Source organism: Anolis sagrei, chromosome 2 (genome assembly GCF_037176765.1).
Source record: "Anolis sagrei isolate rAnoSag1 chromosome 2, rAnoSag1.mat, whole genome shotgun sequence".
Classification (NCBI taxonomy): Eukaryota; Metazoa; Chordata; class Lepidosauria; order Squamata; family Dactyloidae; genus Anolis; species Anolis sagrei.
In genome coordinates this window covers 206,969,235-206,985,039 of record NC_090022.1, presented here as the reverse complement: position 1 = coordinate 206,985,039, position 15,805 = coordinate 206,969,235, and the positions used below count along the sequence as shown (strand labels likewise).

Genomic DNA, 15,805 nt, shown 5'->3' with positions numbered 1-15,805 from the left:
AGTATAGACCTGTGGTTCTCAACCTGTGGGTCCCTAGATGTTTTGGCCTTGTTTATTCATTCAGTTGCCTCCGACTCTTTGTGACCTCATGGACCAACCCACGCCAGAGCTCCCTGTCGGCTGTCGCTGCCCCCAGCTGCTTCAGAGTCAAGCCAGTCACTTCAAGGATACCATCCATCCATCTTGCCCTTGGTCGGCCCCTCTTCCTTTTTCCTTCCATTTTGTCCAGCATCATTGTCTTCTCTAAGCTCCCCTGTCTTCTCATGATGTGGCCAAAGTATTTCATCTTTTCCTCAACTATCCTTCCCTCCAATGAGCAGTCGGGCTTTATTTCCTGAAGTATGGACTGGTTGGATCTTCTGGTGGTCCAAGGCACTCTCAGAACATCATTGTCTTCTGGAAGCTTTCCTGTCTTCTCATGATGTGTACACACACTGTACAGTGCAATTTGACACCGCTTTGACTGTCCACAGCTCAGTGCTAGGCACTCCTGGGAGTTGTAGTTTCAAGAAGGTCTGTGGCAGTGGTTCTCAACCTGTGGGTCCCCAGATGTTTTAGCCTTCAACTCCCAGAAAAGCTAACAACTAGTAAACTGGCTGGGATTTCCTGTAGTTGTAGGCCAAAACACTTGGGGACCCACAGGTTGAGAACCAGTGGTCTGTGGCCTTCTCTACCAAAGAGTGCCACAGAGCCATGGTAGTTAAAGGGGCATCCCACCTACAGGAGAAAAGCCCCCCCCCCCCACACACACACACACCTCAAACCCCGCCCCCTGAGGAAAAACAACAGCTGCGCTCCCTTCCTTCCTTCTCTTGCGCGCGCCCACCCACACAAGGGGGCGGGGCCAACCGGTTTCCCCCCCCCCCCCCCTTCTTCCAAATAGCAACGAACTCCGTTGGGGGCGAGCGTGCGCGCGCCCGCCCCCAACGGACGCTTTGGGTGTGTCGGAAGGAAGGGAGGGAGGGAGAGAGAGAGAAAGAGAGAGGCAGGCCGGGCATGCAACAGCTGCCGCGCATGCGCAGGCGCCGCCAGCCCCGCCCCCGCCCCTCCTTTCCTCCGTTGGTGTGTGGAGTGCGCGAGGCGGCTCGCTCCGCTCCCTTCCCCCTTCCTTCCTTCGCCTGCCTGCTTCCTTCCTTCCTGCCTTCCTTCCTTCCTCCTTTCCTCCCGTCTGTGCCATGGATGGGTAAGTCGTGCCTGCCTTCGCCTGGGCCTCTTCGAGAGCGACGCACAAACAAGGCGCCCCCCCCCCCAGCCCACACCAACCTTTTCTCTCCCTTCTTTCTCTCACTTTAAAGGCCCGGAGCGGATCAACAAAGTAGGTGGGGCAGCTAGGCTTGAGTTGAGGAGCTGCTTGGGGAAGGGGAACGGGGCTTCCTCTATCCTCACCTCTCTGCCCCTCTCAAAAGAAAGGGGGGGGGGTCGTGTTGAGGGAAAAGTGGGGAGTTGCTTCCTGGAGGCAACAAGCCCCCTCCCTCCTCTTTCCACCCTCCAGAGAGTTAAAAGGGTGGTTTCAAGTCTTCCCCTTGCCTCCCCCCAGCCCTTGGGGTTTGAAACTTCTTGGGTTGAAAGTCAGCCGCCTTGTTGAATTGTTTTCTTTCCCAAACACTCCCCCCCTCCCCTCTTTCTGGTCTTTGTGCCTTTAAGGAAGAGGAAGGAAGAAAAGAAAGAAATGGTGGGTGCGGGGAAGGGGGAAAGGGACGGCCGAAAGCCGCCAGCAGCAGCAGCCTCTTTCTCTCCTTCCTCCCCGCCCTGTTTTCTCTTCCTCTTTGGGTTGCGACATTGGCGAGAGGCGAAAGGCCGGACGGTGCCTCCCCTTTCTTCCTTTTTCCTCCCTTCCCTTCTTTCTCCCGTTCCCTTGCTTTCTTTCCTTCCCTTCTTTCTTCCCTTTCCTTCCTTTTCTTCTTTCTTTCTCCCTTCTTCCTTTCGTCCCCCTTTCCTTCCTTCCCTTCTTTCTCCCTTCACCTTCCTTCCATTCCTCCCATTCGTTTCCTTCCTTCCCTTTCTCCCCCTTCCTTCCCTTCTTTCTTTCTTCCCTTCTCCTTCCTTCCTTTGCTCCCTTCCATTCCTTTCTTCCTTTTCTCCCCCTTTCTTCCATCCCTTCCTTCTTTCTCCTTTCTTTCTTTCCTTTCTCCCTTTCTTCCCTTCTTTTCATCTTCCCTCCCCTCCTTTCTTTCCTTCCTTGTTTCTCTCCCCCTTCCTTTACTTCCATCCTTTCATTCCTTCCCTCCCTTCTTTCCCCCCTTTCTTCCTTCCTTCTTTCTTTCTCCCTTTCCTTTTCCTCCCTCCTTCTCTTTCATCTTTTCCTCCCCCTTCTTTCCTTACTTCCTTTCTTTCCTTCTCCCCACCCTTCCTTGCTTTCCTCTCTCTTGCCAGGTGGGGATCATGAGGGTTTGGGCCTTTTTTTAATTTTGCAAAGGGAATTAAAGCGTCGCAATTTCCGGGAGGGTAGGCGACGGAAGGGAAGGGTGCGTCTACACTGGGGAGTTGATGCAGTTTGAGACACTTTAACTGCTATGGGATCTTGGGAGTTGTAGTTTCGCAGGCGCCTGCGTCTATACTGGAGGAGGAGTGCCGTGCCATCTTGGGAATTGTAGTTTCACGAGTAGAGGGAGAAAGTTTCCATTCAAATTGCAACATTAATGCGGCTTAACCCCCCCTTATTGAATCTTAAGAGGAGTTGTAGTTTCCCAAGAGGTGCACATCCAGTGGGCAATTGACTCAATGCGATAGAATTCTAAGAGTTGTCGTTCCTCGGGGGTCGGGTGGGAGTGTATCGCACTATGGAATCAATAGAGTTTGACGTCGGCCTTAACTGCGATGGCTCCATGCTTTGGAATCCTGGGAGTTGTAGTTTGGGGAGGCGTGAGCCCTCTTTGGCCTCTCAGGAGGTGCCCAAGTGCCTTAATGTTGTAGTGTTAGTGGTGCAGCCGGTGCCTGGTGAAAGGCCAAAGCCGAGGAGAGGGAGCCCTTCTTCCTCTTTGCGTGACCCCGGGGTGGGGCGGCTCCCACGCGGGACTGTGGGGCGTGTGCGCATCGTGGCTTTCGGGCCCCACGGAGGAGTAACCAGGAAATCCGAGAGCGCCGCCCAAAGTTAAAGGTTGCCGACGCGTCTCAAGAAATACTCGCGTTGCTCGTTTTTTACTTCTCCTTCCTGCTCCAGGGAGTAGGAGCCTCTCCCCTCTTGTGGAGCCGTATCATAAGCAACAATTGGAGAAGCTTAGGCCGTAATCTTGACGTGGAACCCATGAAGTCCATTAACTAATTAATTGGAGCTCTTGTCTTGCCTCGCCATGAAACCAGACACTAGGTTTCTCAGTCTGGAGCAACCTTGCTCTTCATAAGTGTTTCAATCCCCCCCCCCCCGGAAAAATATATACCCCATTACTCTTCCTATCTCTTCCACAGCTCCGTTTTTCCATGTCCTACTCTCTTGAGTGTATAGGCAGTCCTGAGTTACGGACATCCGACTTACAAGAGACCCATAGTTAAGAACTGGTGTGAGACAACAGGAAGTGAGAGAAATCTACCCCTTGGAAGGGAAATTCACTCCTGGGAGAGTTATCATAGGGGGAAAGGGGTCTCCGCTGAAGTTGAATCACCAATGCTTGTTTCCACAACAAGCCATTTTTTTTTCAAAATCCAATTATCATAGCTAATTTCCTGCTGTTGGCTGTCCCTGATAAATATTCCACTTCACAGTCAGTGCTGGTGTTGCCTGTAATGCAGAAAAGATCCCAGATAGGATCCAACCTTCTCTCAATAGTAAAATGGAAGCCCCATACTAGATGATGTAGTTTTGACTACTTCTGCTTCAGTTATGAAAATGTCTAGGCAGTAATATCTTATAATGGTATTAATCTGCAATTTAGTTTGGACAGGCGTTTCTGTCTTTCCTGGCTATTGTGACCTTTTTTTCTTTTTTATTAAAGCACTATTTTCATTTCTGTATATTGTACACATAAGTTATGCTATTACATTTGTTAAGATAGATGTCTCTTGCAAGGAAGGCAAACAGGTTGGCTGGTGTTAGAACACAACACAAATTGAAATACAAACTAATACAGCTGGGGTGTTTAAGACATTCTCCTCTTGGATTTTGCCTAATTTGCATCCTTCCAACCAATATCCAGATATCACCATATTTCCCAGTCACTCAAATTGACATGTAGTTTGAGCCAGACTTTTCTGATGTCACAATACAGGCAGTCCCTCAGTTACAAACATCCAATTTACAAATTATTCATTGTTCAGAACGGGAGCGAGACAGTGGGAAGTGAGAGAAATCTACTCCTTTGAAGAGAAGGAAATTTACTCCTGAAACAATTATAGTGGGGAAAAGGTGTCTCCACTGAAGCTTTATCATTGATCTTTGTTTCCACAACAAACCATTTTTTTTCAAAATCTAATTATCACAGGGACAGAAAGTGAGGTGAAATCTTCTGAACAGGGGTACAGACAGCAAAACAAACACATTAGGTTTTAACCCTTCCCTGTGCTATCCAAAGCTTATATATAGGTAGATAGATGGATAGATATGGATATATAAGCTGGAGTTACACTTTAAAAATGTACCTGTTCCATCTTGCAGACATATTCAGCTTAATCACAAATCTATAGAACCCATCTTGTTCATAACTTGGAGGCTGCCTGTTTTTTGTAATTCAATAAAAGTGTTTCAGATGTTCAAAGTGCTATGATTTTTGAAAAACTGCATTTTAGTTTGTTAGCAAAGGCTTTCATGGCCGGAATCACTGGGTTGCTGTAAGTTTTTTGGGCTGTATGGCCATGTTCCAGAAGGATTATCTCCTGATGTTTCGCAGGCATTTATGTCAGGCATCCTCAGAGGTTGTGAGGTCTTACAACGTACAGCAACCCTGCATTTTAGTTCTTTTGAGTGTGTGTATGCCATTGTGTTAAACCAAAATATTTGATGTAAACATAGGTAAAGTTTGGGCAGGATTTATTTAGTAACGAGTCAAAATGAGATGATCAGTGTGTTTTCTATGTTATAAATATAAAACATTAAATGTAACTGTGTGTAGGCCTGGTTTGAACCATCTGAAATAGTTATTGCAGCATCCTGTAGAAACCAGGCAGGAATTGCCAGCATCGATAGTTCAAAGAATCCTTTAATTCAAAAGCCTGCATCCTGTTTCATGAAATACAAATTAAATTATGTTTCTGTTGACCTTTGATTTTAAGTAAATAAATGTCTCAGGTTATTTACCACTCAATCTTTTCTATGCCTGCTCATTCAGTGAAGTTTGTTCCCAATACATTTAGGTACTGGATTGTAATTTAGCAGGACAAAACTAAAATTAATGGGTTAATCTAACCTTTATTTTACACGAGGTTTGTTTCATTAAGTCAGTTTTAGATTCTTTTTAGAGTTTTTGCCTGTGTTGTAGATGTGTCATTCACAACGTGCTTAGTGTATATTATGTATCATTTCCTAGAAAACGATATATTTTGTGCTATAAATCAACTATCTTACCAGCTCAGTATTCTCTTAAGCAATGAAAGCAAAATATTAATACAGCTAATTTAGATTTTTGATGCTTTTATTTTATGCCTTTGGGGTTTTCTTCTATAATTATACAACACATTCAAAAAAGGAAGCTGTGGGCCCTTCCAGACAGGCCTTATATCCCAGGAACTGGTTCCAGTTTTTCTTCTTTAAACTGGATTTTATGAGTCTGCACTGCAATATAATCTGGGATAAACAGAAAACCTGTGATCAGATCCCGGGATATAGGCCTGTCTGGAAGGGCCTTGAGTTTCTCAGGATCCCTACAACTTTTGTTTCAAGGCAGAAGGGCCCTGATCTGTTAGGAAATGCCATGCAAGTTTGATATAAATTAAACAATACTGTTGCTGTGTGAAGAATAGGAAGCAAGGCAAAGTTCAAATGTCCCTTTAGGCATAAAGTTTGTCCAACCAGTTTTGCTTCAGGTGCCCACTTGTAAAATTCAGATAAAAGTAAATTACTGCAGACCCTGATTGCTCAGTATAATTGAGAAAGTTTATGGTGTATTTCACTTTCATGACATTTACTTTTCTCTTTTTTCATGTACATATTAGCAAATTATAGGTTGCACTCTCAGCCAGATGTGTTGAGCTTGAATTAGCCATGAATAGTGGGTGGGTGAGGAATCTTACACAAAATATACTCAGTTGGAGTTATAAAATGGAGTTATAGTGACCTCCTCAGGAAACATGTGAAGATGAACTAAATTCAGAGGCTTAAATCCAGAAGGTCCATAATTTATCTCAAAAATGTCCATTGCAATCATTCCTACCTCAGGTCGCTCTTTAAAGAATCTTTTCAACTTGAATGCAAACTTCTCAGGTAAATTAGAAGAAGAATTTCCCCTCTTTTCATTAAATTCTTTTACTAATTGGTGCTACTAATGTCTGTTTTTAAATGGTAAGAGATTATTATAATTTGTGCAATTTATACAGCACCTAAATGTTAAGCATTGTTTGGAGATTTTTAGAAAGGCACACAGTCTGCATGAAGGGAGAAAAAAGGAGTAGCATGTGGTGGGGAAGCAAGCAGAGTCAGGTATTTGTTCCTAAAATGAACATAGTCAATCATAGTGTGGCCAATTAGATGGCTGCTGCAATGACAGCCTTAGCAGGCCTGTACAAACGGTGGACCTCCAGGGGGTTTGGGACTTTTAAGTCCCAGTAACCCTAGGCAGCTTGTCCAGTGGTCAGGAATTCAGGGAACTGAAGTCAAAAACACCTGGAGGGACACAGATTGTGCAGGCCTAGTTTAGAGAGGAGTCCAAATGGCTTCTTGTAGACTGGATTTGGCAAACACAGCCAGATGAAAGGGAGTATCTTAGGGATGGGCAGCTGAGAAACACCTGAATCAACGTTGACACCCATCATTACGTTTGGCATCCATCTTGGTTTGTAGATATTTTCCATGGAGGTAATTGCAGCTTGCTCTCAAATAAATGAACATACCTGTACAATTGCAATCTAAACAATATTATCCCAGGCATTATAACTATCTTCTACTCTCCCTCCACTATAATTCACTCCAATCTAATATAGGAACTGGTTTTTGCAGTTTGTCTGAAGGCTAGTTAAGCTGAAATAGTCAGTGTGTAGGAAATATGTTCAAAGACTGGTATGAAATTGCTATATAGTTTTACTACTAAAAGTTTTACTTGGAGATCTGTGCTTAGTTCAACTAATGTCAAATATTGCTCAATTTAAATATATGATATGACTGTACAATTGTGTGAATCATTTGGAAATAGGGAAACATCTAGAATCCATAAAGATTCAATGGTTAAGATTATTTTATAATGGGCTAAATAATGTAGGCTAAATACAGCCATTAATCCAAACCACAGTAAACCAACTGAGTTAGAATCATAGAGTTGGAAGAGACCTCATGGGCCATCCAGTCCAACTCCCTGCCAAGAAGCAGGAAAATTGCATTCAAAGCACCCCCGATAGGTGGCAATCTGTCTCTGTTTAAATGCTGCCAAAGAAGGAGCCTCCACCACACTCCTGGCAGAGAGTTCCATTGCTGAACAGCTCTCACAGTCAGGAAGTTCTTCCTAATGTTTAGATGGAATCTCCTTTCTTGTAGTTTGAAGCCATTGTTCTGCATCCAAGTCTCCAGGGCAGCGGAAAACATGCTTGCTCTGTCCTCCCTATGACTACTTCTTGCATATTTGTACATGGCTATCATGTCTCCATGTTAATGTACTAATAAGCATATATGCCAGTTCCGTTTTTTTCAGTGGGTCTCTTCTGAATTGGTGTTTGCTTTGTGGATACAATAGTTTTACATATGGTAGTTTTGTCTTACTATATGTAGTGTAATTGAGAAATTATATAGTACAAGTTGGTAGAATTATGTGAACAGGTGATCAAAAGTAATTCACTTTCCCAGAATCTCCATAAAATTCTGTAATATCTGAAATCAAAATTGTCTCAGATGGTGCCTTACCGTAAGCCTTACAGTTTAAAATAGCTCCCTTGGATAATTAAAGCTTTAGGTGGATTATCTAATTAAAAGGTACAGCCTTACGAACCCCTTTAATTTAAGTTCATGGAAATCTAGCTCAAGAACCAGTGCTCATATTAGTTTTTGAAATAATTTCACAGTCAAAATACCAGTGTTCCTATTTATAGAAGAATGCTCATGTCCTAATATCAGTTATGAGGCAGATTATAATGTATAATATTCTTTTTTGGCATTATTTTAGATTTATAAATAAGAGAATGCTTAGCAGTAGGTTTTAAAAATGGACCAACTGCCATGATTATTTGGGTACTTTGAATGATAGGAATGATTTCTTGGCTATGATGACTGATTTACTCTGTATTTCCATTTCCAAACGAATAGTGAGTAATGATCAGGATGGATGTAAGCCCATTTATAATATTATTTATTAGTTGGAAATGATGGAGGAGGAGATTGGATTTTAGGGTGTATTTTAAAAGTGCAGATTTCCACATGTTTGAAATTGGTTTTGTAAAAACTAGAGGCTGTAAAATTCCTTCTTGTGTATGGCGAAAGGAGATTCATGCTATGTAAATATTAAAGATTTTCTAGGAGGTACTTCTGTACTCTGTATTCCACGAGGAAAACAAGGAGGTATAAATTTGAAGGTCGTATGTGTAAGGCCCGTCGCAAACTCTGTTCTTGCGGGAGAAAACCTTGCTAGCAAGTCCCTGACGTCACGAGACTCCGCCTCTCGCCCTGCCCCTTTCTCCGCCCCTTTCTCTTTGCCAGCGTGGTTTTTCCTTTGCTAGGGCAGCATTGCCCGCATTTTCTCTCAGTTGGCAGAATTCAACTGAGAGAAAATGCGGGCAATGCTGCCCTAGCAAAGGAAAAACCACACTGGCAAAGAGAAAGGGGCGGGGAGAGAGGCGCAGGCTCATGACGTCAGGGACTTGCTAGCAAGGTTTTCTCTCGCAGGAACCTAGTTTGCGACGGGCCTAAAGGAAGATGGACTGAAATATGTGGTGAAGTACTTGGCCTAAGACATGTACAGTAATGTCATTGTTACTAGGAAGCTGGCTGTTTTTTTCTGCAGTTGAAACCTCACTCTTAATGTTGGTACTACTAATAAAATGGATGTGTGTGTATCCTTCATTGTGGGATAGGGATGTCGATTGTGTTTTTGTCTTCACCCCAACCATTGTTGAAACGATCAGATTTCATTACAAGAAGAAAAGTTTGCAACTTTGTTTCCCAATTGTTGTTCAGTTTAAGTCTAGTTACAGACTGAAATATTTTATTGTCTTCCTTTACTCCTTTTTCTAATATTTCCTGAAATAAAAGTGATGAAATACATACACTCAAGTTGGTCTGTTTATTTAAGAAGTGGAAGATGACTGAAAATGCTATAGGAGTCTAGATTGCTTTTACTTTCAATGAAAATTGGGTCTCCTAGAAGTAATTTGTACTTTATACATTGTGGAATGATTAAAATCTTCATAGTTCTAGTAAAGTGCATTACTTTAACATGAATGCAAAATTATTTTTAAAATAATTGTTGCTTGACATTGATACAAGCAAATGTAGGGAAATGAGTGAATAGCCCAATGCATTAGGTAATATGATAACGTGTCTAAGCAGAGAAGTTATAATATTGATTTTATTGTAATTTTGCTTTCCCTTACAATGGCATCCAGGGTAGCCATTTTATCTCTGTACCAAGTTTCTCAGGAAGTGGAGCCTGTCCCAAGCTTCTTCCGGAAGTGGGAACTGGTTCAGAGAAGCAAGGCAATTTCACATTGCATCATTCAGAAGCCATTCAGAAAAAAAATGTCACTGTAAATAGGACAGAGTCTTAAGAAAAACATTTTTATAAAAATGAAAGAAAACTTTAGTCATTTTCTGAATTGCTTATGGCCACACGTCAGCAGCAGCCTTAGTCATTGAGAAAAATTCTGATAAATATATTTTGGATTTACAGAAAGCACTTTTCATTGGGAACATTTTTTTAACTTAAGTGGATTACTCATCTCTATCTCTTACATTTGGGCATTTTGATTGAATTTATGGTTATTGGGCTAATTGTTCTATAATGAGGAAGTGTAAGGGACCTATAGGCAAAGGACCCAGAATTTCTGATCCTTGTAAAGCCTTAAGAGAAAAAATATTTTGATTTTTTTTCAGGAAAATAGAAATGGTGTGTGCTTATGTGTGTTGAGAAATTTAATTATGTAATGCTTACCTTATATCAGACATCATGTTACCGTTTCAACATAAAATGTCTCAATTTACAACTTACCTAGTATATATGCTTTTACTTTTCATATAATTATGTTTAGTAAGAAGTCCTAAACTTCTTTACATCCAAATGCAGACTTAAGCCATACTTAAGACACTGAGACGGCAAATTATGACCACTTAATTCATTGTTCAGTTGATTTAACAACTGCTTAAGGGTGTAGTTTAATGTGAGTGGAAAGCCAGCAAGGATGGGGCCATCGTGGTCTCTCTTGGGTCCCATGCAAAGTTCTAATCTTGTAGGTACATTATATATACCAATAGCTTCTTCACAAAATGAGGCACATTGATGGGGAACATAGTTCTCTTTATTTTCAGTGAGCATGATATCTTTGGTTTGATATACATTTTGGTATAAGAAAGCATTTCTTTTGTTGCTAGGTTAGCTTTGAAGTAATTATATATTTCAGAGGCAATCATACTTTCATTATGACAGTTTAGCTATACTGTCATGTTTACTGTAGTGTGCCTGAAATGTGTTTTTATGGATGGAATTGGAAGTCAAGTTTGTGTGTGCACATGTACATACTCTGTGTGTATGTGTATATATAGTGCCTATGGCCCTGCTCTTGAATTGATGATAACATTATTCAGTGAAATACCTTTCTATCTGTGCCCCAGTGGCTTCTCTCTATCTTGTTTTCTCATGGCAGTGTATTGTGACTCTGTGGCACTAGCAGCCAGCAAATGTATAAGTCATAGAAAAAACATGGGAGAAATTATCTTTTAAAGACCTCCTAGAATTTAAAGTCAGACTGTGAGTTGGCAGTCATGCATTTCCATTTTCTTAGATGACACAGACATAATTTGCTGTTGGAAGTAACACACTGCTTCTGATTCTATCTATGTAGCCATAGTTGTTCCTTTTCTTTGATGCTCCCAAAGCAATAAAAATATAATCCAAATGTGGTTTGGAATGTGAGCTACCTTTCTCGTGCTTCTTTATGTTGTATATGTCTAAAAAGCAGAAAACCTTTTAATGAGTTTTGTGTGGATTTTTGTGCTACTTGTTCTAATGAAACTTCTTTTTCATTACTGTGTGTTACTGAACTGTCTCATTTATTTTGCAAGACACTCCATAACTCATTTCATTCTTCTGATATTTTTTTTCTTCCATTAGCTTTATTTACCACTTCCTGTGCAATAACTACTTTTCTAACTTTTCCATTTTCTCCCATTTTTTTTCACACAGTGTTGTTACAGATCTTATAGCAGTCGGTTTAAAGGTAGGCATCTTTCTGTCCTTTCATATGCGTTTGTTACCCACATTATTATTATTATTTTTGGATAACACATTGTTATATGCATCTTTTTTTTCTTGTGGACTTGCTCTGTTCTCCCACCCCAGGAATTGGAGCTTCAGTTTATAGAGGTTCACAGTTGCGTTTCTTCCTATTCCAAGTTATGTTATTAGAAGACTGGAGACTTAAGGATCTTAATGACCCATATGCTGGATTTGAGAGTCCAGTTTTTCCAAATTCTGAAAAGTTGGACTCTTATCTCTTTTTGATCTATATAAATAAAAACAAAATTAAAAAGTGTTCTTTCAAGGTTGAATGACTAAGATGTCAAAGCAGTGTTTGAATTTTGGTATTGTTGATATCTCTGGTCAGTCTGTGAACTTCAAACTTTTAAGAATAGCAATTGAGCATTCATGCATCTTGAAAAATAAATAGTGCTTTTGAATACAGTAGTCTTAATAGATACGGCGATCCTCATGAATGATGAAAAATTAGTTATTGAAAATGTTGAATGCTGTTTAGTTGGGGTAAGTAAGAGGGCAACTTCTTTCTACCCATGCCAACATTGCCAGTGGACGTTCTAGTCCAAAACCTCACTAGGGTGCCAAATGCTTAGTCTCATTATAAAAAAAAATCAGGTAAATAATGTCTGGTTATATATAACCCAGAAGTACAGTTTCAGTGAAAGATACAAGTCTTATTGTTACATTGTTTACAGAACATCTTAACTAAGGTAATCCCCCATATCTTAACTAAGAAGAAAGTCTCACCAAGCTAAAAGGGCTTAGCGTCTTATAAAATGAAAGTAAACAGACCTGCAGGCGGATAAAATAATATGGCTTTGGATGGTGGGAATAGATAAAGTTTTTAAACCTTTGTGCAAGTTATTGAGAAGAGGTAAGAAATATAAAATGAAAAAGGACTAAAAATTGGGAAACCAGAAAGATTGGAGTGAGTCTGTCAGAATATCAATGCAGGAGGAAGATAAGTGCAATAGCTAAATGGGGAGTTGGTTAGGTTCAAGTGTTTTTTAAGATAAATCATTAATTGAATGGCACTTCGATTAAATCATTTGAATGTATTTTCAGTTATCTGAATTATAGTCATATTGAAATGAGAAGCATTCACATACAAAGTGAAACTCATTTTTGCATGATGCAGGGATTTAAATTAATCAATATGATGTTCTGCCCTAACATTATTACAGTTGAGAACTGTACATACTAAACAAATTAAAACAAAGTATTATGCCTAATTAGCCCATCTGAATAAAGCTAAAATGGTGCTGGGAATATGTGTTTTTCAGTTATCCATTTTATGAAATAGGGAATGTGTTCAACATTATCTTTTAAGTTGGTCACTTCTGGTTTGATCTACTTGCCTCTTCCAACCAGCTTTCATTTTGGAAGCAGTCAGCAAATATGGCCTCAGCAAGGCTTAAATTCTTCATGTTGGAAATTTCAACCTTTCTTCCCATCGGTTTACACTGCTTCTTTGGATGTTGGTGACAAAATGTTGTGTGAGTGTGTAGATATTGGTTCTGGATTATTCTGAGGAGCAGGGAAATGTAGAGATGATGATGAGAGCATTGGTTGGAAGTTTGTTTCAGTTCTTTTTAGATTTAAGAGATGAAGAAAACTTCAGCTCACTTTCAAAGTATGGCTATTTCTGAGATGAGAAACTCCATGGTTTGAAGAAGGACAAGAGCCATTTTTGTTTTCCATGTTTTTAAAAGATAAAAAATAGTTGTAGAAATCTTGTCCAACTCTCAGCCTTTGCGGATCTCTTTCAAGAAAAAGATAAATAGCAGATCAGGGTTTACTAGTCGTCAAATGATGCACAGTAGATTTGTAAGTGCTTCCAACTCTCAGTGGATTTGAAATAGATCTGCAGCAAAACACCTTTATTTCGTCTAAATTTAGCAAGAAAGCTTTAGGAGAAACAGGAACATACATATATAAGATCATATTATTCTGTTATTTTGTTTTTAATTGATTTGTGATTATTTTTGTATTTCATTTATTGTATTCATTAGTTGTGTTGTAAGCCCCCCGAGTCTCTTCGGGGAGAGGGGAAGGGATATAATTAAAGCTTATTATTATTAAGATATAATTTGTGTGCAAACTTAGGTTCTGGCAGTGAAAAATATCTGAGCTGCGTTTATGCTTAGAAGAGGCACCTTGCTCTGCAAATCCATATTTTGCACCTCACTCTTGTTACTAGTCTTCAGGGTCCAAATAAAAAGGAAATCCTGAAAGTCTACACTTCACCTGTATGTGTCATCATCTTTTTTTAAAAAAAATCTTGGAACAAAGTTCTGCTGTCAGTAGAATAATAAATAAATACATTGCCCGCCCTGAGACTTTCCCTCTACAGTTTTAGTGGGAAGCATGTTCTCAATAAATAAAGTGATACATACAGGATATGTTTACAGACTTTATGGTGTCCTCTGAAGGCTTCTGAACTTTGTACAAATATAAGTTGAACCACTGGATGGTTAAGTTTGCTCAAGAGAAGAGGAATGTCTTCCAGAACATTTCTTGTTTTTCATAATAATAGTTATATGTCATTGTCAATCACAGTTTTTCTTAAGTGAATGTGTCGTGATGCCTTACTCTTCCACTTTAAAATGAAGAAAATACCGTTCTAATTTACTTTTTCTCATTTACTTCTTCAGCTTTTCCATAATTTGTCTGATGCAGGATATATGTCTGATATTTGTCTAATACTTCATTTCTTCAAGTCTAAGATTCCCCCCCCCCCCCTAAAAAATCAACACCTCTAAAATGGGGTGCATCTTCGAATCGCAGGCACTTTTCTAATATATAAATAAAACTGTTTTCTGTTGGTGCACCTGAAATTAGGATGCATCTTACATTTGATGGCTTCATAGAACTGTTTTATAATACTGGTTATTATTTTGAAGTAACATTGTAATTTCCATATCTTTTGGTGATCAGATTACAGTAGTTTCTTAGTTGTGACTGACTTAATTGTTAGTTAAAAGAGATGCTAGATGTGAATGTTCTCAACATCATTGTTTTATAGTTACAAATCAAAACCAGAATACAATGATAAATTGAAAACGCATATCCAAGTATACTTCAATTAACAAAATATATGTTTCCTGGGCATCACTCTTTTACAAAACAATTTGCATCAGAAGTAGAAAGAACATAGAAAGATAGTTTCCCGCCTCACGTAAAAGAACAGTTCCACAGACTGTTTTTACCCCAAACTAACAATAACTAACAGAAATGAATGTTTTGGGTTGCTGTGAGTTTCCGGGCTGTATGGCCATGTTTTAGAAGCAATCCAGTGATTCCAACTGTGCAAGCCTTCAACAACACAATTAATATTTTTGTTTACTTCTGCAAGTCAGATAAGCTTGCAGAAGTAAATATATTAAAACCTCTAGAAACAATGTGAAGCCTTCTTCTAAAATGTATCCAGGGTTTTATTTTGTTTATTTTTTTTAGCAGTTTCACTTTTATTAGGATTCCTTCTTACGAGGTGGCCACACTTTTCTACATCTTTGATTCGGCAATTCTGAGAGTAACTGGTGAGACAGACTTTTCTGCTTCTGTTCTTCTCTCATATGTGCTCAGTAAGTGATGCTTGTTTACCTTGCCTGTTGGAGGCAAGCACACATTGCCAGAATTGACTAGAGTAGAGTCTCATCCTTCCTCGGCTCAAGCTTTATTGCAGTGTTTGCTGCAGACATGTTGTTGTAACCTGACACTGGAAGACTGTGCTTCTCCAACCCTCCTACACCATCCTGGTACTAGTTAAATACCCTCCAGCTAGACAGAGAATAAAGATGGAAGGAGAGGTTGGGGAGACAATATTTATTTATTTATTTATTTGACCAGTCATATGACATTTTCAATCTACAACATGAATAAAAGACAAGGCAAAAAGGAGAGGACAGCAGCTGACCTTCTATTTACAGTCAGAGTCTTATTTTCCTGGTTCTTCTTTCAGGAAATGTGCTCTTTTCTTGATAGCTTTCAGAATAAAAAGGCTTACTCTGATTATCGTGGATCTCCCCTGTCCTTGCAAGAAGATCATTTCTGTTGGGGGATCTGCAGTTGGATAATATTGGATGTAAATATCTGTATCGCAGTTCAGTATATGCTGGACAGTCAATTAAGAAATGTTCGATATCTTTCACAGTTTGTTCTCCCCATACGCAGAATCTCTCACTTCTTGGGATGTTACAGTAACCACCGGTTTGCCTCATAATACCAAGTTGTTCAAACCTAGCCCTAGTATATATTCTTCTTAAGGGTAG

The 15,805-nt window shown here is 39.9% G+C and overlaps 1 protein-coding gene across 2 annotated transcripts in view; it reads left to right on the top strand.

Moving 5' to 3' along the window:
- Positions 1 to 1,094: 1,094 nt before the first annotated feature.
- Positions 1,095 to 15,805, top strand: part of PTBP3 (polypyrimidine tract binding protein 3) — a 51,734-nt gene continuing 37,023 nt past the window's right edge. The window contains exons 1-2 of one of the 2 annotated variants that reach the window (XM_060762493.2): positions 1,095 to 1,183; positions 11,463 to 11,496. In XM_060762493.2, coding sequence (XP_060618476.2) covers positions 1,176 to 1,183; positions 11,463 to 11,496 — 42 coding nt within the window. In that variant the 5' untranslated portion in view covers positions 1,095 to 1,175. The remainder of the gene's footprint in view (positions 1,184 to 11,462; positions 11,497 to 15,805) is intronic. The other variant, XM_060762494.2, reaches the window with a different exon arrangement.